Genomic DNA, 27,789 nt, shown 5'->3' with positions numbered 1-27,789 from the left:
GGGCGCGGGAAGGAGCGTGGCGTGGCGGGTGAGAGGAAGGGGCGCCTCTGCTGTGTGTCCCGGGTGGGGGGAAGTGAAAGGCGGTGGGTGCTCCCCTTCGGGCCCAGCGCACCGACTGACAGGCGCTCAGTTGTAGTTACGGAATAGAAATGCGTGTTCTAGTAATGGGGATAGTGGGGGGAGGGGGGAGAGTGCAGGGGGAGAGTGCAGGAGGGGGGAGAGTGCAGGGGGGGAGAGGGGGGAGAGTGCAGGGGGGGAGAGGGGGGAGTGCAAGGGGGGAGAGTGCAGGGGGAGAGGGGGAAGAGTGCAGGGGGGAGAGGGGGAAGAGTGGAGGGGGGGAGAGGGGGAAGAGTGCAAGGGGGAGGGGGGAGAGTGCAGGGGGAGAGGGGGAAGAGTGCAGGGGGAGAGGGGGAAGAGTGCAGGGGGGAGGGGGGAGAGTGCAGGGGGGAGAGTGCAAGAGGGGAGGGGGAGGGGGGAGAGTGCAAGAGGGGAGGGGGAGGGGGGAGAGTGCAGCAGGGGGAGAGGAGGGGGAGGGGGGAGAGTGCAGGAGGGGGGAGAGTGCAGGGGGGGAGAGAGGGGAGAGTGCAGGAGGGGGGAGGGGGGAGAGTGCAGGGGGGGAGGGGGAGAGTGCAGGGGGGAGAGGGGGGAGAGTGCAGGGGGGGAGGGGGGAGAGTGCAAGGGGGAGGGGGAGAGTGCGAGGGGGAGAGGGGGGAGAGTGCAGGGGGGAGAGTGCAAGAGGGGAGGGGGAGGGAAGTCACCTGTAGTGGTGACTTGGCATGCTTTCACATTCGAACCTGCCAAATAATGCACTTTCAATCCACTTTAACGGTCGTTTGCAAGTGGATTTTGCCATTTCACAAATGGCACTTTTTGCACCCACGCCGAATAATGCACTTTCAGTCCACTTTGCAGCTGGGTTTTACTGTGTGAAATGGCAAAATCCACTGGTGACCGCACTTTGTGTCCCTAGCGATGTATTAAGAGTTTGAAAATGTTATAAAAAGCATCGCTTTAAAAGGGTTTTGGGGGTTACCGCACTTGTAATCCCAGCAATGTATTAAGAGTTTGAAAATGTTATAAAAAGCATCGCTTTAAAAGGGTTTTTGGGGGTTACCGCACTTGTATTCCCAGCGATGTTTGGATACCACGGCTAATAAATGGTTGGAAGACGTCTTCACAGCGAAAGGGGCCAAACAAAGTGCGAACAGTATTTTTTATAACGTTTTCAAACTCTTAATACATTGCTGGGAATACAAAGTGCAGTAACCCCCTTACAAGCGATAGTTAAAGCTCATTGAAACTGGATTGAAAGTGCATTATTTGGCATGCGTGAAAGTGCCCAGAGTAAAATCCAGCTGCAATGTGCATTGAAAGTGTATTATTTGGCATGTGTGAAAGTGCCCACAGTAAAATCCAGCTGCAATGTGCATTGAAAGTGCATTATTTGGCATGTGTGAAAGCACCCTTGTCTCCATAGAAGTCTCCCATAGTTCAGGCTCAGTTCTAAACCAAAGTATGCAGTTCTGTCTTCTCAAAAGAAGCATACACTCTAGTGGAGGAAAATCCCTCATGGCTATGTGTATTTAGGTGGTGCAAGAAATGTCTCAAATAGTTCTGTGCTTTACTTCAACAGTGTTGAGGATTGTGGGGGGGGGGGCTGCCATAAAACTAGCCTGATCTGGTTTGTTAGGAACAGAAGAGATGGGGGAGGGAGCCAATCCAGTTTCCTACAAATATCGTACCTGTGTGCCATTAAGTCTCTGTGGTCTTTGCTATGGGTTAAACTGGTTCTCAGGCTTCAGCAAATGGAGGACCCCTCTCCCATTTTGATTATTAACGACATTTCAGTGACCCCCATTTTTTCTCCTCCCTACCTGTATATACTATTCAGCGCCTTTTTAGAGCATGCACAGCGAGCAGTGTACACCCTATGGGGGTTTCTGTCATGTCATCAGAACAAAACCCTGAAACCCTTACCTGCTACACTTTAAAAGCAACTTTTTAAAAAAATGGATGCATTGTTTGTACATCGTCAGGTTTTAGAGGGTAGCTGATTTTGACGCGAAAGGCCCTGTCTCAAGTTCTGATCAATCTCATACCACTCCTTGGTTGTAAGGGACTTTGTGCTAGAGGCAGAAATAAACTTCTGGGTGATCAGGATTGGGAAGAGGGCTGAACGTATTTTCAGAGCTCATCACAGAAACTAAAAAAACAGCGTCACGCAAAACGTGATTTGCAGGTATTCAGCTGAAAACTGCAATTGGCTATTAACAGTCTGTGGTATTTCTATCACTGTGATGAAATATAGTTCAGTTTTATGCTAGAAGTAGCTATGGTTGCATTAGGACTATACCTCCCTGGATCCATTCAATTAATTAGAGTTCCTATGGCTTAGCTCTCAGATTCCTGGCAACTAATCAGTGCATTTTCTGGCTAGTGCTGTGTGGTGACTGTAGGCTTTGTGAGTTCCCACCCTTTAAAAGAGAGAGAAATCTTCTGCCCCTGCGGTGGAGCTTCTGTGCCCCATTCCTAGATAACTGAGAGGGCTTAATTTTCACATTGGCCAGATGGGAATAAGAAGGATTCATGCTTTGTCCTACACAGACCCACAGTGGTCCTTGGGCCCCAGTTTCAGAAATAATCTAAATAAATAGAAAAGAAAAGAGGCCACAAAACATCCTTTTGTTTTATTGGAGTACTTAGAAGCTCAAGATCTCTCCTATTATGGTGCTATTTTCCCCCATTGAATCTTTCTTTATGACTTTCTGGTTTATGATGATTAAGATAATTGGTGTTTTAACAAATGTACTATATTTATTTAGTTATTTCCATTTTGAGAGTACAGAGTGCTTAACATATTATCGCAGTAAGCTTTTACGATCTTGAAAAGTACATTAGTATTATTACCCTCATGTCACAGATGGACAAGGCATCTGTTGATAGCACAAGTCCAAAGGGAATATACAGAACTGCCTTGAAAAGATATATTTCTTGGCCAGAAACTGGATTTGTAGCAAAAATAATGCAACAATTAAACCTTTTTGAAAATATGTTTGACATTTCAGGCAGTATCTCCATGGCTGCGATTTACTCTGGCATTCACCTGAAGCTGAAAAGCTCAAAGACATCTTGGGAGGACAAACTCAAGTTGGCTCAGTTTGCGTGGATTTCTCATCAATGTTTCCTTCCAAATAAAGAACAAGTAATGTATTCCCCTAATTTCAGGAGAAAGGTTTTTTCCAAAATGTTGTTTTCCAGAATGTTGAATGAATCCTTTAATATTTTTAATTTCAAAGAATTTCTTCAGGCTGTCAAGGCGGCTTGGTTTCTTTGCAGCTAAACATTCAATAAAACAAAGATTGCTGGATATAAATGTCCAAGTGGATACTGGATAATTAGGTACTCTGAGAACTGCCTCGCTTTATAAGCAGCCCCCCTCCTGTTTAACCCCCAAGTCTGTTTTACTGATTTATCACATTTTGAGTATAGAAATGCCTTTATTAATGCACATCTGGATAATTTACAATTGGAAATGGTAAGAGGTCGTTATAACGAGGCTGCATATCATGGGCGAGTCTGCTCTTGCAACCCACAGGTCCATTGAGGATCTGGCTCATGATTCTTTGTTGCCCAAAATTTTCAGTAGACCATAGAAGTTACTCACAATACTTAGGGAGGTTAGACCAGAATGAACTGGTGATATTACTTGCAGATAGAGATAAATGGACAATGCTACATCTGGCAAATTATGTGGCCCGGGTTATAAAGATTCAGTCAAAACCTTCTCATGCAAGTTTGATCAATGAATAGTTCACTGCTTTATCCTGGATCGCTGCTTATTATTACAGGAATAGTAAACTATTGTTAATTCTGGTTCTTTTAGCTATAAAGCTTGTGGATATTTTGTAGATTTTACTTGATACTGTGACTGTATTGTTTTATTTGTTTTTATTGTTTTGCTGTGGCTTTGAGCTGATGCAATAAAACTGTTATGACAGCTGTATGACAGCTTTAAATACTAATATAGGGACAGATAGTCTTAATGCTTTTTTTGTGAGCTAGTAGTTCCTGAGGGCTTATTTCAAGGCTGGTGATTCATTCCACTATACACCTATGATCTTTAACCTGCTGCTTTTACAATATCTATTTCTGTATTACTCTCCCTTTCTATTGATATGTTTAGTAAGCCTATGCAGATGATCACTGTGGGTGTGTAAGTGGGAAATGGGGACAGTCAGTCATGCTTGCTGGCTGTGCTCCTTTATTGTTCTTGGCCTGTGTGCACTCAGAGTCCCATCTGCACGGGGTTCTCTGCAGGTGCACCCCAACACACTTAGGTTGTGAGCAGGAGTGATCGGTACTTCTCCCTCCCCACTCCACCATCACAAAGTGCTTATGTGGTGTGTGTGGAACTGTTGGTTTAAAAAACAGAACAACTGACAAAAACTCCACTAAACACACATGGAATTATTTATTAATCATTTTATGCCTTGCTTTTCTCCCAAATGGGAACACGAAGTGGCTTATGATTCAAAGAAAAAATAAATACTATGCAAACAGGAGAATGTTTTCCCACTCCCTTTCTCTCAAACAAATTCAGCCCAATCTTACTCAGCTGCTACTAGCCAGGAGGCTCTTCCCTGTTTCCTTCCCTGCCAGAAAGAATGCTCTAGATTTGGGATGTGACAGGCTTCTTGTCCACAAACTGGGATAATGTTATTTTATTGCATTAATTGCACGCTTTCCCTCCTAAGAGCTGCTTACCTATACACTTTATCCTGCTCTTAGTGTAGCATATGGCTCTGTTCTCACCAGTTTATCCTTACAACAGCCTTGGAACATAGATCAGGCTGAGAAAGAGTAACTGGCCCAAAGTTACCCAATGAGCTCCATCATAGACTGGGGTTTGAATCAGGATTTCTCAGATCTAGTCCCAACACTTAACTGCTGTACATATCTGTGGTTCTCAAACAGTCTCCCAACCAGGAAGTCTGCAGGGCCAGACCTGTTGAGCTTCAGCAATAGGGCTATACCGTACACCTTCTGACCTCTTTTTCTTTGCCTCTGTTCAGATGTAAAAGAAAACAGTGGTTTATTTGAACTGTGGTTCAAATAAATAAGGCGGCTGAGGGGAGACATGATAGAGGTCTATAAAAATATGCATGGTTTGGAGAGAGTGGACATGGAGAGGTTTTTCTCCCTCTCCCATAATATTAGAACACGGGGTCATCTGCTAAAGCTGGAGGGTGAGAGATTCAAAACAGATAAAAGGAAGTATTTTTTCACACAACGCATAGTTAAATTGTGGAACTCCCTGCCCCAGGATGTGGTGATGGCTGCCAACTTGGAGGGCTTTAAGAAGTGAGTGGACATATTCATGGAGGAGAGGGTTATTCATGGCTGTTAGTTAGAATGGATACTAGTCATGCTGCAAACCTATTCTTTCTAGTATCAGAGGAGCATGCCTATTATTTTGGGTGCGGTGGAACACAGGCAGGATGGTGCTGCACTCATCTTGTTAGTGGCTTCCTAGAGGCACCTGGTTGGCCACTGTGTGAACAGACTGCTGGACTTGATGGGCCTTGGTCTGATCCAGTAGGGAATTTCTTATGTTCTTATGTGGTTAGTTTGTGAAAGCAGGATGCAGCTTGCAAACAATCACTCAAAACCTGGTTTGCCTTGATATGTGCTAATTTCATGTCCTTCTGTCTGTTGTCTGGGCATTCAACCAGAGAACAGCACCCTAACCATAGTTAACAGCCTGGTCTGCAGTCAGACTAACTATAGTTTAATTAAACCATGGTTTCACACAATGTCTCTCCTCCTCCCTAACTCTATAAGTTTTAAAATGTCACCTTTTTGTTTTTTTTTTAATATAGGTCTTACTGGATTGGGTGAGTCATACACTGGTTTCTTGTTACAACAAGAAACTTGAATTGTCAGATGAAATTACTGAGAAGCTTTGGGTGTACTTGGACAACATTCTTCGTAGCAAAAAACTACAGAGCCTTCTCAAGGAGGGAAAAACCATCACCCTACGTTTTTCAATTGCACAGGTAATTTAGTGCTTACATCTTTATAGGATTGTATGACTTCGTTCCGCAGTAGGTGGAATACATATACAGAGTTATAGAAGTAATACATTAAATCTTAAACTGAACATACATTCACAAATATATACTAAAATAAAAATAACTTTCAGGCTCATGTTCTCAAAGGGAATGTAAAGGTGTGCTCATTCAGTAAACATATTTATAAGCCTTGGGATAAAACCATAATAAAATGACAATATTAATAACATTAAAATAACTAAAATGAACCAGCCAAATGAATAGGCAAACTTATTAACCTGGACACCACAATTCCTTCACTCCTCTATACATGTATATACTGCAGTGATGATTAGGAAAAGAAAGGCCCTAGATAGTTACAAAAGGCTAAATATACCTTCCAGGGAAATGGAAGGATGATGCAATACCAGATGTGAACTAGGAAACTAGAAAGCTACCTTGAAAGGGAGGGGGAGGGAAGGGAGGATGATGAGGGGAGGGAGGGATACGTATTTTAAATACCATGGTTATTAATTGGCTCCATTGTTGATCTTTTAATAACTTTTCAGGTAACCGTGTGACCTCACACTGTTCAAGTTAATTCATGCCTTCGTATTCCCTGTTACTATGTATGTGTGTGAAAGCTGGACATTGAAGAAAGGTGATAGGAAGAAAGTAAACTCCTTTGAAATGTGGTGTTGGCGGAGAGTACCGTATATACTCGAGTATAAGCCGAGTTTTTCAGCCATGATTTTAGGCTTAAAAAACCCACCTCGGCTTATACTTGGGTCAGCGGCAAGGCACGGTTTTTCGTGGTGGTAGTTTCTTCCCCACCCACCCCACCGCGCATTCTGCTGGGCGGCGGTGGCGGTTTCTTCCCCCCCCCCCGACCCCACCGCGCCTTCTGCTGGGCGGCGGTGGTTTCTTCCCCCCCACACCGCGCCTTCTGCTGGGCGGCGGTGGTTTCTTCCCCCCCCCCACCGCGCTGTTCCATCTTTCCCCACGGCCCTGGCTGGCTGGCCAGCCCAGGGAACATCGCGGCCGCTGCGGCGCCTCGTTGGCCGGGCGGGGCCCGCCCGGGCTGGTCCTCCCGCTTGCCAGCTGACGAGCGGGCCTGTTGGTGGTTGCGGGGGCCTCTGGCGCACACCCCCAGCCGGCTGCCCTTCGCTGCCTCTCCCGGTGAGTGGGGGTTCAAGGGCTCTTCCCCCTCCCCTGCGCTGGGGTCAGGGTGGGTCTTGAGGGCCCGGGAGCCCAGGTGGGAGGGCGACCCGGGACAGGGGCGAAATCGTCCTCCCACTCTAAAATGGCGTCCACCATTTTAGAGTGCTGCATTTCCCACCCTCAGCTTATACTTGGGTCAGTAAGTTTCCCCCTTTTCTGTGGTCAAATTAGGTGCCTCGGCTTATATTCGGGTCGTCTTATACTCAAGTATATACGGTATTATGGATACCGTGGATGGCCAAAAAAACAAATCAGTGGGTTCTAGATCAAATCAAGCCTGAACTGACCCTAGAAGCTAAAATGACTAAACTGAGGCTATCGTATTTTGGTCACACTATGAGAAGACAAGAGTCACTGAAAAAGAGTCAGGCTAGAAAAAGTTGAGGGCAGCAGGAAAAGAGGAAGACCCAACAAGAGATTGACTGACTCAATAAAGGAAGCTGCAGCCCTCAATTTGCAAGATCTGAGCAAGGCTGTCAAAATAGGACATTTTGGAGGACTTTGATTCATAGGGACGCCATGAGTTGGAAGCGACTTGTCAGCACTTAACACACACACATGGCCTAGAAGCCTGTTTTTAATGTAATTTTTAGTGCACTGCTGGATTAAAGATATATTTTGTTTAATTCGTTTTTATAGTGTTACCCTTAACCTCTTAGGTTTCCAGTTCAGTTTCGAGTTGGGTTTGCCCCCTTTTTGCTGTTGTTTTACTTAGAAATAAATCCCATTGAATTCAGTGGGACTGAACTTCCAAGTATATTTAGGATTACAGCCTTTGCATTAAGTACATACTTGGTTTTGTGGTCCTTACTACCAAATAAATTAAGCTGACTTGCAGGCCAGTTAGTTCTGTAAATTCTAAAAATGCATTGTTAGGATTTGAGGGCATAAATAATAATATTTAAGAAAAAAATTCTTGTTGCACTCTAGACAACAGTGCAGAATATGAGGTCACAGTGACATAATTTGCTGTTGGAAAGCCTAAGCTGAATCAGGAAAGGAGGGAGATCTTTCGTTATCTTCAAGCGCTTTACAGTATTCTTTGCAATTGGTGTCTGTGCCAAATTTGACATACCAGAAAGGCTGAATTTCCTCACAGGGGATTCCAGATTCTCTGCTGACTTGCTCTTGGGCCTCCGCTCATATGAATAGCTGATCTTGCAAAGAGCCACAGTGGATGAGTTGGATAGTCATGTTTGATAGCTGAACAGAATGGGGGGGGGGGGGGGTAAAACCTCATATTGGATGGATTAGCATGAATAAGTTGCAGTATACGTGCATAAGAAATGTGAGACAGCAAGCAAGGAACAGGGACCTTTTGAACTTAATTCTTGTGTGGAATGTTGACCATTAATAATTATTTGCTTCTTTTTTAATCTTCAGGTCATAAACGAAAGGCTGTCTGTTTCTTACACTCAAAAGACATTGAAGGCTGTCGGCACAGTACTGAATTGCTGTAGGTCTATCCTTTCCAGTTCTCCCCTCGCCATTGTTTATACCGCAAAATCTGAACTGCTGGTGGATCTTCTAAGTAAGCTGTGCTGGTTAGCTTGTTGGCAGTTGTCCTCAGAAGATGCTGTCTCCTCCCAGTTGTTTGAAGTCCTCCAGTTGACCCTTGGACAGTACCTTCTGATTCAGAGGCAGCAAGCCAATGCAAATCGTGTATTTGGACAGGTGACCAAACTTTTGCTTCAGCCATGCCTGCTCTTGAGACATTTATTGACAGCCAGGGTGTGGACACAGGCAGAGGACGGCCGTGGATGTCAGCACCTGAACAGGGAAATCCGGAATGGCATAGAGGCTCTGGTGAAGGCCGGCCTTTTCCAGCCGGAACTCTTGCCGTCTTACAGAGAAGAACTGCTGCCAGAGAAGGAATCCCACAACATAAAGAAAGGGGCTCTGAAAACTCGCCTGCTTCCTGCCAGTACCATCCAGACGGTGGTTGGGGACACTAGCTTTTGTCAGCCAGCTCTTCATGGGAAAGCAGTAGCTAGTTCAGTGCCTCTTCTCTTTAAACTCTTTCTGGAGTCATACAGTAAGGCTGAAGACCACTTAGTTTGTTTTCACATGCTCACCAAACTTTTTGGCTGCCTAAAGATTGCTCGCCTGCAGGGGGATCTTTGGACTGACCAGCTTTCTCCACCTGAATGGAGTCCAGAGCTCCTCGCAGTGGAGCAGCTTCTGAACTCGGTGCTGAGCAGCGGTATCTACAATGTTGCGGTTGACAGAATTCGACACAAGGAGGTCCAGTTTCACTTCTACCGTCAGGTGGCACAGACGCTGGTGAATCGCCCGCAGGCCACCGTCCCTGCTTGGTTTAGGTGTTTCAAGGCCTTGATCTCCCTAAATCACTTGATCGTGGAGCCCGATTTAGATGACTTGGTGGCTTCGGCTTGGATCGATGCCGAGGTGTCCGAGCCGCGTACGAAAAGGGCCCAGGAGGCTCTTGTCAATGCCCTCTTTCAGACTTATGCCAAGCTGCGACAATTCCAGAAACTCTTTGAAGAGGTCTTGTCTGTCATATGCCGCCCTGCTGCGGAAGATTTAAGGCTCCCAGTTCTGCCTGCTGGCATCCGGGCCAAGCTCTGTGAGCACCTTCTAGAGCTGCCGCCCAATCAGATACTGGACGTTCTGTACCTGATACTGGAGAAATGTCAGGCTTCCATTATTCCTGACGTCAGAGGCGATTCTGACATGGCTTTGAAGCTGCAGTCTGTGAGCTCGTTGCTGCACTCCGTTCTGTTCAACATGAGGAGCTTGGATGACTCCACCCCGCTGCTTGTAGTCCGTCGGGCTCAGAATCTGCTGGACACCATGCAGAGGGGGATAATCAAAGCTTTGTTAGATCTGCTGAAGGACCATCAGGCAGAAGATACGGAGCTGGAGCTTTGGGTTGAGAAAGTTGGGGAGTCTTTTCTCCTACTGGCTTGCACCTGGGTAGCAACTGATACTCTGTTTGGTTTAAACTGCAGCAAGTATGTCTCCCAGCTTGGCGAAGCGACCCTTCCTGTCGTTGACTCCACTGAAAAATTTTCAGACTTCTCAGCTGTTCTCCCTGGTTTTGATGCACAGTGTTGGGAGAAGATAACTAAGCTTCTCAGTTGTTCCTGCTCAGGGAGTAGGTATTGTATAGAATGGCTGATGCTTCAGAGAATGAAGAGAATGTTGATGTACTCCGGCTGTCAGACAGAGGCATCGTGTCGGACTATGCAGCACGCTGCAGCTTTTATCCTTCGCCCTGGAAAGCCTTGCATGGCTGAAGTTGAGCCTGAACCATGGGATGGCAATGTGGGTGCCATAAATAGTTCCACTTACCCAACTGCTCACTGGCACCTTGTCATTTCAAATCTTCCAGTGCTGATTCCCTTCCTGTCTGTGAGTGATACACTCTGTGTCGCAGGCATGCTTCTGAAGACGCTGCTGGTGAACCAAGCGCAGGCAGCTTCCTCCGATGCTGACGATGCTTTAATCTCCGTTGAAAAGGTGTCTAAAGATTTCCTGCACAGCCCACTTCTTCCAGAAATGAGGACGCTGCACGCCTCTTTCATAAGCCGCATTGTGCTGCATTGTGCTGGGGTGCTGTACCCTGCGGTTCAGAATGCTGCCAATCAGCCTCTCGGACAGCTGTCTGCAGAAGGTATTCCATGGTGCGAAGCTGACTTTCCCTCCTGCGTTGGCAGAGAGAGGCCTAAAGATGAACCATCTGTGTGCTGGACAGTAATGGAGAATGTTGCACAAAATATATTGTCTTTAGTGAAAGTGAGATCTTTTGTCACCTTAGAAGAAGAGCATATCGAAAGGCTTTTGGATTTGCTAGAGATCATTTCAGCATTGAATCTGGACAGCCTCTTTCCCACGGACCATGCTCGGCTGTTCCTTTCACTCTTGTCTCTGGCTGTCAATACCAGAACTAATGTTGCTTGTAGCGAGGCCTTGTCTTTGAAACTCCTGACAAGCTGCTTCCACCTCCTGGCGCGTCTGCAAACCGGCCGAAATGTCAGCTCCCCCTTTAAGGTTTTGCATGCCAGCGATGCTCTTGAGGCTGTCCTCACCTCGATGTTTGTGGTCTGCAAGACCTTTGCCGGTGCTTTGACAGATGCTCCTTGGCAGGAATTCCTTCATGGGGTTCAAGTCCTTTTGGAACGCTATCTTCAGATAGTTCTCGAAAGGCGTCTGAGTGTGAAACTGAACATGGAAAAGTTTACGTCTTTCCTAACGACTTGCCAGCCGCATACTGCTGGCGGTGAACTTGCCGAGCACTGGAGCCCAGCCGCTGACCAGCTTCTGCTAGTGGCACTAACTGCGCAGTGTCATGTTCTGACTTTGCACGTCCAGAAGCCGAGCGGAAACTGGAAGGCTGCGGACACGTTGCTCATTCTGCTCAAGCAGGCCGTGCTTCAGACGGGAGCAACCGTCCAACTTTTCCTCAGAAACAGTACCAAAGGCCAGCCGTTGCCCTTAGCATTCATCCCGTGTGTTACAACCCTTCTGAAAGCAGATTCATCTTGTGCCCAGCCAGTTTGCCCCGTGGGTGAGGAGGGCGAGCACGAGAGGCCTAAAGAATCAAGCAGACAGCAGCAGCTTTCCCACAGTGATTTGTACCAAAAGTTTTATACTCAGATATTGAGAGAACTGGACTTGGCTGGTGGCAGTGTCCAGTTCCTTAGCTCCGCATTGCATTTCTTAGCTGTCTTCTGTTCCATGCCTGAGTTGCTTCCTGCACAAGAAACTTCTGTTGCTGTATTCCGTTCCATAAGGAAGTTACTTTCTGGTAGGCCATAATTCTTTTCCCCTTCCAGAGCCAGTGTGGTGTAGTGGTTAAAAGCAGTGGAGTCTGATCTGGAGAACCGGGTTTGATTCCCCACTCCTCCACACGAGCGGCGGAGGCTCATCTGGTGAACTGGATTTGTTTCTCCACTCCTGCACACAAAGTTAGCTGGGTGACCTTGGGCAAGTCACATTCTCTCAGCTTCACCTACCTCACAGGGTGTCTGTTGTGGGGAGGGGAAGGTGATTGTAAGCCAGTTTGAATCTCTTAAGTGGTAGAGAAAGTCGGCATATAAAAACCAACTCTTCTTCTTCCCTGTGTTAAATGTGGAGGCACAGTGGCAGATTAAGGAGCCTGCCTAATAATGCTAGAAGGGATGACAAATGTATCTCTTCTAAATCTGGTCATGTTGGCACAGAAGGTTATTAGAGAGATGCTGCTGAGTGTGGGCAAGACTGGCTTATCGTAGGAACATCTCCTCTGTAAGGGTTCTTGGCACTCATTCCACTAGCCAGGCTGCCTAAAATTCAACATTGAAATCACATACTATATCCACTAATACAGAGTCTGGGAGTTGCCTTGAAATTTAAATATCTGAAAATTCTCAGACTTGCAAATGCTTTTTTTTAATTAAAAAAGCAAGTTTCTCCCTTATGATTGTGGGCAGAATAGAAAAACCTGTCTGGTTACTGCTAAATAGTTAATAACTAGAGGAAATGGGGATCGGTCTTCACAGCTTGTCTTCTAGTGTCCCTCCATGGTACCAAAGTCATGTGCCTCTTATATACATCTCTCTCCTCACTAATGAGGCACAGCCCTCCCTCTTTGCCTTAACAGAACTGGGGCAAAACTCAGCAGGTGAAATTCAGTAGATTAAAAAAGAGTACAAATGAATTGTTTAATCCAAACTGAGTTTAAAAAAAGGGGGGTCCTGGTTTGCCATATTCATACCTGTTGCACAGTTTGAGATATTTCAGTAGAATTGTCAGCTTTGGGACTAGAGGTGGTTCTCATTTCTTTAAAATGTGGTCATTGGCTATTAAATTTTGTTCCGCTAGGCAGCACTTGGATGACTGCAGTTTGGCCTGAGTTGTAGAGTTGAATTGAGTTCTGGAGAAACCATTTGGTTGCTAAGAAACCTCCCTGTGTTGCTTCCTGCTCCTCTGGGAGAACACATGGGCAATTAGAATGTTCTTTCCTGTTCCCCTCTCACCTTTCCCAAAATAGGCTCAAGCAGAGCTAAGCCACAGGGTACCTACAAGGCAGTAGCAGCAGGCCTAGGTAGTTTTCAGTTGCTACCATCATAGCGATAAGGAGAGTGAGAAGCCCATGGTTTCTCTTGTTTGCAGTGAATAGTACTGTCCTTATTTCATTGTGCAAGATTTCTGTGTTGTATCGAGCAAGGAAAACAATAGCGAAAGGAACTATAAAAGATTTCTGCACAGAGTTCCCGTGGCAAGAGAAACTGGTCTTTCCATTCTTTTCAACGCTAGACCGTTCGGGAAGGAAAAAGAGTTGTGTATACATAGGTGGTTATCCTGTATGGAGAAACCTTGCGTGTGGGATAAAAGACAGGAAATCCTTGATTACTGCTCCAGTGCCCTTCTGTATTGTTGGTGGCGGGAGGGGGGAGAGATGTCCTGTGCCTGCAAAGCATTAACATTCACCCAGATCTGTTTCCTTGTGGTTCTTAAAACATAGAAGCACCCAGCCACGTTCCAGGGCTCTAAACTGCTCAGCTGACGGCTTTCTCTTGAACCTCTGCAGGTCCTGGAATCACACTTCAAGTGATGCAAAGCCTAGAAACGCAGCTGGCTGAGTTGTTTGCCCAGCTGGTAAAGAATTGCACCAATGACAACTTTTGTGCCATATTGGGGCTGGTGCTGGAGGGACTGGACATTGGCAACACCTGGAAACAAAATACTGATGTAAGATCTTTGAGATTTATAACCTCTTCGGGGAACCAGAGCTAGATTTTAGTCCAGTAGCACCATAGAAACCCAAAAGGTTTTTGGGGTATAAGCTTTTGGAGAGCCCTTTGTCAGATATGTGACTCGGTGACTGTCTACCCTACATCCCAGTTTCATTACAGACTTTTTCAAGCACTTGGAAGAAGGCATCAGAATGTGTAGCTTTGACATTTACAGGTGTGAATTTTTCTGAAGCTATTAGGCTGCCATTTAAGGTCTTGAGCAATTGCAGCCGTGCTACCTGAGGTCCTTTTTTGGGGTGGAGATATTGGGGGTTAATCCTCGAGCCTTCCTCGTGCAAAGCATGTGTTATACCCACTAGGGTCGTGGTGGTTCTTCAAAGAACCCAAGTGGGGAATTGACCCATGGTGTATCAAAGTGTCCTGTTTAACTGGATACGCTGTGCCATATTCTGGCACTCTGGTATCAACATGAGGTGACCAAAAACATGGCCCTTTGCCTCCTCAAAGGCTCCAATTCAGGATCTTTGGAATATGGGCCGATACGGCAAAAGGAGGCCTGGCAGTTCTGCGCATTCCTCTTTTCTTTGTTTTAAATCATAGGATCAGACATAAAGCTCACAGGGTGACCTTGGGCCAAACACTCCCTCTCAGCTTAGTCTACCTGACAGGGTTGTTGTGAGGATAAAATGGGGTAGGGTACCTACATTGTTCAGAAAATGGGTGGGATTAAAAAAAACCAGATAAATAATTAATCAAATATTTTTAAAAAGGTAAAGGTAGTCCCCTGTGCACACACCGGGTCATTCCTGACCCATGGGGGAGACATCACATCCCAACGTTTACTAGGCAGACATTTGTTTACGGGGTGGTTTGCCAGTGCCTTCCCCAGTCATTTCTTTTTACCCCCAGCAAGATGGATAGTCATTTTACCGACCTCGGAAGGATGGAAGGCTGAGTCAACCTTGAGCCGGCTACCTGAAACCAACTTTCGTTGCGATCAAACTCAGGTCGTGAGCAGAGCTTGGACTGCAGTACTGCAGCTTACCTCTCTGCGCCACGGGGCTGTGATCAAATATCAGCATAGGTGTAATTCCGTAGAGTATATCTCGCTCTTTGTGGAGGCAACAGCTCTTCTGATGATGGTCTTTTTTAAAAAAGATATGTGACATTAAAGGGTTTTTGAAAAGAATGCTCTTAGTATACAAACTAGCCTAGTATAATGATTCTTTTTCACAGTGAAAGGCTTTATATGTAAGTGTTCACTGTTGTATAGAAGAACAATTTCTGATAAGGATTCTGTCATGGAAATGGGTAAAAGAAATTCCTGGCTCAAAAGCTTATCTATTTGCAACACTGCATATAAAGTAAAGCTTTTAACACAGGCCTTGTGCTATCTTTTCCCTTTTCCAGTCCCCTCTTGTATCATTGCATGGAGGGGAAAAATCAGATAATATTCTCTGGCCAGTCACTTTTTGAATCCCCGAAATGTAAATGTATTAGGCAAAGGCCAGTCATGATCTTTTTTTGCTCTCAATGTTCGCCTTTGGTCAGAGAGGAAAGCAGAAGTCAATAGGGAATATTGAAGAATAACTTTATGTTAGTGGTGGCAGAGTCAAAGATAATGGGGTTCAGCCAAAAGAAAATCAGGAGCGCATAAGCCTGCATCCTTGGTTCACTTACTTAGAAGCGAGTATGATGTTCTAATATGTCTGTGAATACATAGATTAATTAGCTTCTCTAATTCTATACTTGCATCCAAAAAAAGGGTCAGAATGATGTACCTAAATGATCTGTGTCCCTCCCTGCAATTTATAATGCATCCCCACTAGTATCTTTCTTTCCCAATGATTGTATTGTTTTGTTTTCTGCAGCAAGTACTGTCAGCTGTTACTCTGGTTAAATTGCTACTCGGCTGCCCTTTAAGTGGAGAGAAAGAGAAAGCTTTCTGGCTTTCAAGTCCACAGTTAATCACTGCTTTAGTCGTAAGTATCACTGCAGTCTAGGCCATAGTGATTTGGAACTTTTCCATGCTGTTGAAAAAAAGGGCAAGGCAGCCATGTGACATTCTTAATGCATGTATGACTGTGATAGCCAATCCCCGTGGAGCACATGGCTCTACCATTTCTGTTGATTCTGTTTGTCTCGCACATATGTGCTATTTTGTAATGTATTTTATCACATGAAGGAGGTAGCCGTGTTGCTCTGAAGAGTGTTTTAATGTTTAGTTTAAAGGAAGTTAGACGTGCACCCGTCACTCGGGTTGCAAAGGGGAAGAGTGCACAGCCACTCAGAGATAGTAAAAATGGAAGTGATAGGCAGTTCCAGTGGGGAAGGGTAGCCTTGCTGCTTTTTGCTTTTTGTTTAAAATGTCAGATTGTGCGAACATATTTGCACTGGGTTTTCACAGGGAGGGGGAGGATAACCACCAGTGGCAAAAAATACGAGTGGAAAATATTTACAAAATGATGTGAGGGTATGGTAGGGTCGCCAGCTCTGGGTTGAGAAATACCTGGAGAGTTTGAGGGAGGAGCCTGAGAAAGGTGGGGATTGGGGAGAGGAGGTTCTTCAAGAGGGTATAATCCCACAGACTCCACCTTCTAAAGGAGCCATTTTCTACAGGTGAACTCATCTCTGTCGCCTGGAGATCAGTTGTAATTCCAGGAGATCTCCAGCCACCACCTGGAAGTTGGCAGCCCTAGGGTATGGGCAGCTGAATCACTTCCCACATCACAGGCGGTATTTAGTATTTCCCTGTGACATTCATGCAAACACATTCTAAATGGAAATCACAATAGCAATAGGTATGTTTTCTGGGAAGTGTTGCAGTTTCTCAGCTAGAGAATATAGTGCATGCCTTGCTGAAAAAATGCAGTTTCACCGTAGTAGATGTGCGGCCATAAGCCATTGACAGAATTCTAGCCTCTTGCCTGGCTGTCTTTGTGTAGCCTTATATAGAAACATATATAAGCATTTACAGAGTCATACCTGAGGTGTATTATTAGACATAGGTCTGCTGAATTAATTACCCTGAGGTGTGTTGGATATGCATTTACCGGCATTGCTGCCTTTGTGCGGCATATTTTTGGTAACCCTGTTTTCATGGTTTGATATCACGGACACCATCTTTCCCCCTTGCTTCTTCCTTCTGATTCAGATGCAAGCCAAAGAGGCTTCTCAGGATCATGCAACGATCCCCGCCCTCCTTGTGCTTGTACTGGAGACAGCAGCAATCCTCCTGAGGCAAGGAGAAGGGATTCTCTCCAACCCTCATCATGTCACCCTTGTGTTCAGCATTCTTGCGACCATCCCTCTGGACCGTTTAAAATCAGAGGACTATTACAGCGTCGTCTTGGGAATTCATGAAGTTCTCTTTTCCATACTACAGTGTCACCCTAAGGTAAAGAAGGGGTAGTTCTTTCTTTCCGTTCTCCTGTTTAAAGTCTGCTGGTTCCAAAGTGGACCCAACAATGCAGCAGCAGTATCAATAGGTAGCAGGATTTTGCATCTTTTAATATACCATAGTTCAGAATTAAATCCCATGCTTTGTACGTCATGAGCACCGGCAAAGACATTTTTGCATCAAGGCAAGACAGATATCTCTGATGTTGTGGTTTCATTAATGGAGCTGGGGTTGTGCATTACACTTCAAAAAAAACTTGCACTCTATATTATGGACAGTCATATCTAATTATGAAGTGCCGTCTGCCATGAGGGTAACGAATTCCATTCAGTGGGGGCCAGGCATGCGGGAGGAATATGATTGAGGTATGAAGAAAATGTGACTCTCCCTGTTTAACACACAAATTGGGACTCTCCCCTTCCCTGGTAGTCCATACATCTGGGATGCATTACAGATCAACAATATTGCAGACACAACTGAAATACCAGCTGAAGTCTGGAGAGACTTTTGGGAGCAATTGTGGGTTTCCTTAACAGCCTAGTTTTTGTTGTGCCACGGTGCCCTTGGCCAAGGATCAGGTGTCATTGTGGACATTGCCTACGATGCTATCAGAGGTGTAGCTTTGCCTTCAGGGAGGTTGCTACAGCACCCTAAAATGGCATTCATAGACTCGTGAGGTCATTGTTCAAGACAGATACTTTGTTGAGTTGCTGTAACAATCTGACCAGATGGTCAAGCTGAAGAAGGGCCAGGACAATAATGATAAGCAGAGTAGGAGGATTACCCACTTGTTTCATAATGTTAGTGTGAAAGGATTTGTCTAGCAGCCTTGTGTAAAAATGTCAGTGGAAGGTATACAAATGTTACAGAATGTTAATCCAGTCTGAAGCTTTTCTCTTCTCGTTCATGCAGACTGAGGATTTTTGCATGTTTAATTCATAGTTCTGCTAGTCGTTAGGAGGGGAAAGGTTACACATGCATTGAAAACCTGTCCTCTCCTGAACACCACTTGAAATGCCACTCAGTGCTCACCTGCCCGGGGTTTCTGACATTTCAAAGCTTTCATTCTGAGGATGCTGAATTCTGTGTCCCACAAGCTGGCTTAAAACTCAAGCCGCTTTCACTTCCAAAAAGGTTTAATGGGTGTCAGTTCATCTCATTATTCCCATGACACATTCTCAGTTTCCAGGTTCTTCTGAAAGTACTTCTGTATGATCAAGCAAATAGGCATCTGGCCCGTCTACAGTGGCTTGATAATGCAGAACCAAGAAAATGTGAATACCTGTTCGACATCCATGGCGTGCTTTCATACCTTATTGGGTTTTATAGTGAAAGTATTTTTGGTAAAACAGAAAACAATGCAGATGTGTGTTGATGAAAATAATAACTGAAAAATGAGTTTTTCAGGCTTGATTAGTATTCTGTAGCATTGGGAGTGTTATTTCTGCTTGTGCAAAGTGCTGCTTGATTTAGTTCCATTGCCTCTAATGTCTGCAGGGCTTTTATTATGGTGTACTGTAGACTCCAGGAGCCCTGTGGCACAGAGTGGTAAGCTGCAGTACTGCAGTCCAAGCTCTGCTCATGACCTGAGTTCGATCCTGACGGAGGTTGGCTTCAGGTAGCCAGCTCAAGGTTGACTCAGCCTTCTATCCTTCCGAGGTCGGTAAAATGAGTACCCAGCTTGCTTGGGGTTAAAGGGAAGATGACTGGGGAAGGCACTGGCAACCCACCCCATAAACAAAGTCTGCCTAGAAAATGTCAGGATGTGATGTCACCCCACGGGTCAGGAATGACCTGGTGCTTGCACAGGGGACCTTTACCTTTTTTTACTGTAGACTCCAGATTTCCTACATTTCCGTCCTCTGCTTTGGCTTAGCACATACTTGGGTTTTCTGCTTGTTTCTTTTTGAGGAGGCCCTCTGAAAGAGTGACATAAGAGTAATATTTATTCTGGAAGTCTTTGAACACTGTTTGATTATGTTATCTTTAGGTCTGGGGTTTTTGCATACTGGGGTTTGAATCCAACCCTATTTTTATGGGTTTTGGATTTTGACATTTAAAATTTAAGGTAAAGGTCCCCTGTGCAAGCACCGGGTCATTCCTGACCCATGGGGTGACATCACATCCTGACATTTCCAAGGCAGACTTTGTTTGCGGGGTGGTTTGCCAGTGCCTTCCCCAGTCATCTTCCCTTTACCCCCAGCAAGCTGGGTACTCATTTCACCGACCTCGGAAGGATGGAAGGCTGAGTCAACCTTGAGCCGGCTACCTGAAACCAACTTCCGTCGGGATCGAACTCAGGTCAAGAGCAGAGCTTTTGACTGCAGTACTGCAGCTTAACACTCTGCGCCACGTGGCTCCTATTTAAAATTTAGTTGTGCTTTATTGTAGACTGCTTTGTGCATTTTTTAAAATGGGTAAATGAAATGAGTAATTATGGGGAAATAAGTAATTAAATGAAAAATAATGTGAGTATTTTGAAAGACTTCTTAACTTGTGAGTTTGGGGTTTTGGCCCAGATGTACTTTAACTTCTGTCTATCTAATTTTGTCAAAATGCAACAGTGTCATGTTGAATTGCTTTGTAGGTGATGCTAAAAGCGGCTCCATCTTTCCTGTGCAGCTTCCATAAGCTGGTGCTTTCTGTTATGCATGAAGGAAGACAAAAAGGAGATGGAGGTATGAGATTTAATGCTTTGTTTCCTTTTCTTATCCTAGCCCATGTAATGTATTTTTGCATAATGGGGGCAAGTTATATGTAACAGAACTTCAGATTTTAAGTTATTTATTCATGTCAGGGCATTGAATGGAAAGGAAAGCTAAAATAGGCAGTTTTAACCGCCTATATAATAACTCAACCAGGAGTACCCAAAATCTGTTTTTATTTTTCTAACCAGAATGTGGTTTGATTGCAAGTTACACAACACTGATTCACCACCCAGTATAAAAATTTCCAGTTTCTTTACAGTTGTAGTTCTCATTCAGTATGAAAAGACATTCACACTTTTTCCCTCTGACTGTAATTAATGGAGCTGAAGTTTGTCTTGTACAGATCACAAAAGGGTTACGGTGGCACAGCCTCGGTCTTTGAACGTGATATGCCGAAGTCTATTTATTGTAAAGAATCACTCATTTCTTTTTTTGAAACAATTGGTTTCAAACAAGGGGTATTCATGGCTATTAGTTAGAATGGATACTAGTCATGCTGCATACCTATTCTCTCTAGTATCAGAGGAGCATGCCTATTATTTTGGGTGCGGTGGAACACAGGCAGGATGGTGCTGCTGCACTCGTCTTGTTTGTGGCTTCCTGGAGGCACCTGGTTGGCCACTGTGTGAACAGACTGCTGGACTTGATGGGCCTAGGTCTGATCCAGCAGGGCCTTTCTTATGTTCTTAAATATCTAGGATTTACATTTTGCCACTTCAATTGCTATTCAAGCATTGCAAAATAGTGTTGCGGTAGAATAATTTTGTTTTCTTTTTCTTGTGTTTGCAAGGGGGGGGGGGATCCCAACATATGTGTATATATGTTGGTCTGACCCAGCATGGCTTTTCTTACGTTGTTATGTTCTTATGTTTGAATCTCATTTTTTTAAAACTCCTTTTCCTAAGGGATCACTGATGAACTGGGAGTTGTACTTAAATGTGCCCAGCTGGTAGAACGGATGTATAGTTACATCGCTGCGAAAACAGAAGAATTCACTGTTTTTTCCGCCTTCATTGTGAGCCAGTATGTGACTGAACTGCAGAAGGTAATTAACAGTTATTTATTCTAAGGATATAGTTAACAGTAGGACATATAAAAGATATTTGCTGTCAGTTATGTAGATGTTAGGATTGGTCACCCGTACCAGCCACCTCAGAGAAGACCCAGTTCTGTGATCGTTGGGCTTTTAAATGTTGCCCTAGCCTGGGGGAAGAGAATGGTATGAGATGCTGCAAAGCTAACTGTGCCTGCTTGAAAGTGAGTTTGAAATCAATGGGGCTTATAATCCGAGAGTAAGTAGGCAGGACATAGAGCTGCCTGGTGTGCCCATTACTTCAAAAGATGATGGAATTTGGAGGAGTGTGGTACTAGTTCAGCAAAACTCCTAATAAATTTCCTATGTAGATTTTGCTCATTCATTCATCTCCTTTGTTTATTTTTCCTTGGGGAATTTGGACTTTTCCCTTTCCTTCCAAAACCAGTTTCTTTGCCTGTCTATTTTTGATTGTGGTACAGAATCTTCTTCCATAAACAAAAAAGGTTCTACATGGTTGATTAGCATGTGTCAATGAATCAAACATCTAAAAACATTATTTAAAGTGGTGGGAAATCTGCACAGTGTCTGGTTTTTAACTTGCCTTCTGCAGAATTTTCAGTTTGCTGATTTTGTTCTGCAGCTGGAATTTCATATAGTGGCTGCATTCAGATATCACATGAACACACACACATGAAGCCGCCTTACATTGAATGAGACTATTGGTCCATCAAGGTCAGTTTTGTCTACTCTGACTGACAGTGGCTCGCCAGTGTTTCAGGTAGAGAGGTCTTTTACATCACCTACTACCTGATCTTTAACTGGAGATGCCAGGGATTGGACTTGGGGCCTTCTGCATGCCAAGCAGATTCTTTAGCACTGATTCTCTACCCCTCCCCACCTCAAAAGAGGTTGTTTTGTGAGAGGCACAAACTGGGCTTGTTGTCATGCACATATTCTCTTTTCCTCCTCCCTGGAGAGTTCCGGGTTTCAGGAGTCTTCGAACTCCAGTCTGTTACAACCTTTGCAGGCTGGCAGATGCCTGGATAAACTGAAGTTTGTTTCTTCCCTGCAGACCCGGATTCTAAGCCATATCCTTGTTTATAATCCCAGTTTTCCAGAAGAAAGAAGCTACAGTTTGTGGGTTTTGTGTAGACACTCACATTTCGAACTGATGAGATATTTGAAGTTGTTCTACTTGCTAGCTGTAAAATCTGATCCCACTACAATAGTAACAGTAACAATTTGTAGTCCAAAAGGGCAAGAGTCCAGTAGCACCTTAAAGACTAACAAAAATATTTTCTGGTAGGGTATGAGCTTTCGTGAGCCACAGCTCACTTCTTCAGATACAGCTAGAATGTGAATCCATCGGTCTTTAAGTAGAGGAACAGTATGTAAATGCATTGACTTTAGTTTGAATATCAACTGTAATTCAGCAGTTTCTCTTTCCAATCTCCCTTTAAAATCCCTTTAAAATTTTGGAAAGATTGGAAAGAGAAACTGCTGAATTACAGTTGATATTCAAACTAAAGTCAATGCATTTACCTGGGCTGAATAAAGACCTTGCATTCATGGCCCATTACCAATGCTGATTTGTCCACACCCATCTCTCCCCTGGACATCACAGACTCTTCTGCATATCACACCTGATCCCATCAAGCCTGCTATTCACATTTACATACTGTTCCTCTACTTAAAGACCGATGGATTCACATTCTAGCTGTATCTGAAGAAGTGAGCTGTGGCTCACGAAAGCTCATACCCTACCAGAAAATATTTTTGTTAGTCTTTAAGGTGCTACTGGACTCTTGCCCTTTTTGACTACTGCAAACAGACTAACACGGCTACCCACTGTGAAGTAACAATTTGATAATTCTAAAACTAATTAGTTCTTATATTATAATAACTTGTGTTGATACAAAGGAAAGATATCTATACATCTATATCTATCTTTTCCTTTTATTTCAGGCTCATTTGACCAGAGGTCTTGAGAACAACATGCATAGGATAAAATACTTTCAACATTATAGATTATTAAAATGTACAACAAATTCTTATCTATCTATATCTATAAAATTCCCAAGTGTTGCCCCCTATCTGCAGATACCTCAATCTGAGGATAGGGGGGCACACTTACCTCAAAAAGATGTTTTGCAGACTTGAGAGACCCCCTGTGTGTGTATAAAGTGCTGTCAAGTCGCAGCCGACATATGGCGACCCCTTTTTGGGGCTTTCATGACAAGAGACTAACAGAGGTGGTTTGCCAGTGCCTTCCTCTGCACAGCAACCCTGCTATTCCTTGGTGGTCTCCCATCCAAATACTAACCAGGGCCAACCCTGCTTAGCTTCTGAGATCTGACGAGATCAGGCTAGCCTGGGCCATCCAGGTCAGGGCTGAGAGACCCCCTAAGTCTTTGGAAAAACCTGAAACGTAAAAACAAAAAAAGGGAGTTTAAATGCCTCCAATTTTTAAAGAAGCGTCTGCGCATGCGCGGATAACCTACTTACTGTTTGTGGAGCTGGAGAGGGTCCCGGCAGCGGCTACTGCAGTGAAGCCTTAGAGGCTGTTAGCAGAATCAGACCAGGCCGCAGGCACAGCAGAATCTGGAAGATGCTGCAGGCCTGGCCACAGTGGCTGGGGTCGGTGGGAGTTGTTCCGGGCCCGCCTGCAGCCATGGTGGAGCTTGAGAGATTCTGCGAGCCGCAGCAGCAGCAGCTACCGGTAGCTGCTCCGGGCCCTGTCGCAGCACCCAGACACCGCCAGGGGAGGGAGATGGGATGTGGTGGGGAGGAAGCTGAGATGGGGGGAAAGGTGGGATGTGGTGGGGGGAAGATGGGACAGGGGCAGATAGGATGAGGTGGGGGAGTGGTGGAGGGAAGCTGTGGCAGAAGGTGATAGACAGAGGGGGAAAACGCACGGTCGCTTTAGCCTCCTTTATTCCCTGTTTCCGCCAGGATTCAGCCAGGATCAAACGCATGCGTTTTCGCTGAACGTGCGTTCGATCCTGGCTGAATCCTGGCTGAAACAGGGAATAAAGGAGGCTAAAGCGACCTTGCATTTTTGCCCAGAGAGACAAAGAGAGGGTGCTGGGTTTGGGAGTTATAAAGAGAAAGAGAGAGAATTCTGGGATAGGGGAACAGAAAGAGACAGAGAGAGTGATGTGAGGGACAGGAAGGGAGAGAGTGATTAGGTGGCGGGGCACGGAGAGAGTGAGGGTGATAGGCATGGGGGGAGAGAGTAAGAGAAGTGGCAGGATGGAGAAAGAGAGAGTCGGGTTGGGGAGGCAGAAAAAGAGAAAGAGCGATGGGTAGGAGGCAGAAAACGACAACAGATTCCACAACATTTTCTTGCGGGTCCCGACTTGTGATATCTGATGCGCTCTGTTAGTTCTGATGCACTTTATTATTGCAGCTTTTGTTTATAGAGAGCAAGCCTGTAGCACCCTCAGGGTAAAACGTGAATGCAGAAGAACCCGAAAATATGTTTGTTTGCTTTATTAGGCTGAATACGTGAGACTGGCCGTAGGTCACTCAGCAAGCTTCCATGGCAGAGTGGAGATTCAAACCCGGGTCTCTGAGATCCTAGTCCGATACGCCAACCACTAAAGCCTTGATGGCGCTCAGCTCTTTGTGGACCTCGTGCCCATAGTCTGGTTAAGCAGCTGTAGTTCAAGAGCCAACTCTTTCACTCTGACCAAGGCCTCCAGTCCTATACGCTGTTGGAAAACTCAACTATGTCCCCCCACAAAAAATTATTTATTTATTTTGCTCTCCATCTTTTATCAAGGCTGGCTGCTGTTACTTTTTGTTGTGATGTCTTCAGTTGTTGATTAGAGGGGTTACCGCACTTTGTATTCCCAGCGATGTATGAAGAGTTTGAAAACGTTATAAAAAACATCACTTTAAAAGGGTTTTTGGATACCACGGCTTATAAATGGTTAGAAGACGTCTTCACAGCTAAAGGGGCCAAACAAAGTGCGAACAGTATTTTTTTATAACGTTTTCAAACTCTTAATACATCAGTGGGAATACATAGAAAGTGCGAACAGTATTTTTTATAACATTTTCAAACTCTTAATACATCGCTGGGAACACAAGTGCAGTAACCCCCTAGGGAAACTGTTTTCAGAATCGTTTGTAAGGTGCAAAATTGAAACCAGCAGAAAGCTGTTAGAGCCCCATTAAATAAGAGGCCTCTAAAGTGTGTCCGTTTTCTTAGTGATAATAAATTTTCAGAGCTTTGATGGTACTTGTTGATCATTTTATTATTTTGACGGCATCTGTCACTTCTCCACCTCTGCTGCTTTATTTGCACTGTCAGAGCAAGCAGAAATTTCCCGACATTAGGAAGGAGTTTATTACTTGCCTGAGGAAAAGAGGGAATAGCCTAGATTTTAATGACAGCCTCTAGATGAGTTTCTGTTATTCCTGAAATTTAGAACGACAGATCTGGCAGCTTGAAGCTAATTTGGGCTTTTGGCAAAGAGCAAGAACGTTGCTGTGGCAAAAATAACAGAGTCTCCTCCAGAGGGTAGCCTTGGCCCATGAGAGGCTGCTGGGGCTGATGTTTCACTGCAGAGACTACCAAGTTCAGAGGAAGGCTGAAGGAAACAGCTGGTGCTCAGGTGAAGATTTTACTCCTAGCTTTGCCTGGGGCTTTGATGTTTATTAAGTGTAGGTTTAAGAGCGTAATGGATAATGAATGTATATCTTGCCTGTGCAGATAGAAGGCGGTGTGTGTGTAGCGCTTTTACTGAGGGAATAAACTTTATTAAAGCCAAGTTGGTGTCTTGTGTACTTGTGCGTCTTGTGTTTTTAGGAACGTGTTCATACTTCAGGTTACATTGAAATCAGCTTATTATGTGGCTTTGACATTTTATTGTATGTAGATGTGCTGATGAATCTCTGTGTCAATCTCGACGGATCTGTGATCATAACAAATAAAGATCAATTAACTGACTTCAGATTACATTGTGGTGCGAAGTGATAAATATTCTGATACAATAACTTCTTTAGAATTTGAAGGATTGATTTCCAAAAGCTGCTAAGAAGAACTTTTAGAAATGACCTTTTGGAATAGTTCTGCTGTTCAGTTAGGATTATATTTCTCTTGAAAGATTAACATTCATTTCAGTCTGTCTATAAAACTAGTGGGGGTATTATTTTTGTGCAACTACAGATGGGCTAATAAACTAACCTAACTGAGCTTTTCCTAACCCCCTGTGTTTTTAAAGTGGTAACCGGCTCTAATAAGTCATTTTGTATTTATTCTAGGTAACCTTGCACCCAGCTGTAAAGAAACATCTAACTGAAGGGATTTATCAGATTCTTGACCTTTGCATCGAACGTGATATCAAGTTCCTAAATGCATCTCTACCAGTGGGAGTCAGGGAAGTCTTGAAGGAACTGTACAGTGACTACACTCATTACCACAAAAATCTAAAACAGGGGGATGAAAAGTATACTGCATGAGGAACCCTTTCTTATTGTTTCAGAATGTCATGGAAGACCCTCGGTTGAGGGAGTGGGCACATGCTATTTGTAAATGGTTTTGCGCTGTTTGTAGCACTTGTGGTAAACCCAAGAGATTCTGTTCATCTCAGTGGGCATATATGAGACTTTCACTATGCATATATAACTCCAGCAAACTGTGCGCTCCTCAAGATCAATAACAGAATCTTAATTTCCCCCCTCCCTCTATGAAGGGATGTTAAAATATTTGTACAGTTACGCTTGTTTGTAAGAGATAATGCCAGAATAGTCAAGAGACAGTGCGGTTCTTATGTCACTGCAGAAAATAAGCATTTATATTAAACAAACACAAAGTTTTTGTTACTTGTTTTTTACATTCAGGCCGGAGAACTTTTGTGGTCAACATTGTTAAGATATCATTAACCAGTCATTGAAGCTGAGAATTCTATTTTAAAAAAACTGTGAACTCTTGTATGCACTAAATGCTAATTCCCATAAAGTAACATCAGAGATTTTTGATATATGAGTTTACATACACTTAGGTACTGGTCTGTGATGAGTAGCAGGTGTCTTCTGATGACCAGGTGACTGCTCAAACGTCCGTGATCTTCGGAGAGCCAACCTTTCCAGATTAGACACCCAGCAGAGTTTTGTGGTGGCAGAGTCTTTGTGGTCTTTTGCCTTAAAGGGCACCTTCCTTTTTAGAAGCCTGTTCTTTATATTGCGGTTTGGGAAATGTTTGCCAAATATTGGCTTTTCGTTAGTTTCTTCTGCCCTCTTGTGACTAATTCATGAACCCTCAACAATTTAACCTGTGGTTACATGGTCCAATACTCTTTATTTTTGCCAGAGCTTGACTTGTGATAAGCAGAACTGTATATCCTTCCATCCTTGCCCAGTCTTGGAAAGCACTGGGAGAGAGGGGGGGAGAGGGAGAGAGAGAGAACATGAACAAGAGCAGAAGAAATGTAAGGAGAGAGGGATTCACCCTTCCCTCCCCTCCCCCTAAATGCCCCCATGCTGCCTGTGAAATCTTATGACCGTTACCTAGTCAGAAACAAATCTTTCTTTGACCACCACTATTACTATGATTAGAAGCCATGATTCTGCTAACAGTAGAAGAATTATGCCCTTTCTCCTAGTTTCCCTACTTCTGATGCTTTTCAATATCAAGCAGACTGTTTCTTGAGGATTATGCGCCAAT

At 44.4% G+C, this 27,789-nt stretch overlaps 1 protein-coding gene across 1 annotated transcript; it reads left to right on the top strand.

Moving 5' to 3' along the window:
• Positions 1-19: 19 nt before the first annotated feature.
• Positions 20-26,609, top strand: URB2 (URB2 ribosome biogenesis homolog). The gene is made up of 10 exons (XM_056852762.1): positions 20-52; positions 3,066-3,202; positions 5,880-6,056; positions 8,655-12,042; positions 13,807-13,967; positions 15,844-15,954; positions 17,127-17,369; positions 19,960-20,050; positions 20,986-21,125; positions 26,388-26,609. The coding sequence occupies exons 2-10, from the start codon at positions 3,077-3,079 to the stop codon at positions 26,583-26,585; spliced, it is 4,635 nt and encodes a 1,544-aa protein (XP_056708740.1). The 5' UTR covers positions 20-52; positions 3,066-3,076; the 3' UTR covers positions 26,586-26,609.
• Positions 26,610-27,789: the final 1,180 nt, after the last annotated feature.

This window comes from Euleptes europaea, chromosome 7 (assembly GCF_029931775.1).
Source record: "Euleptes europaea isolate rEulEur1 chromosome 7, rEulEur1.hap1, whole genome shotgun sequence".
NCBI classification, from domain to species: Eukaryota; Metazoa; Chordata; class Lepidosauria; order Squamata; family Sphaerodactylidae; genus Euleptes; species Euleptes europaea.
This window is presented reverse-complemented; position numbering and strand designations above follow the sequence as displayed.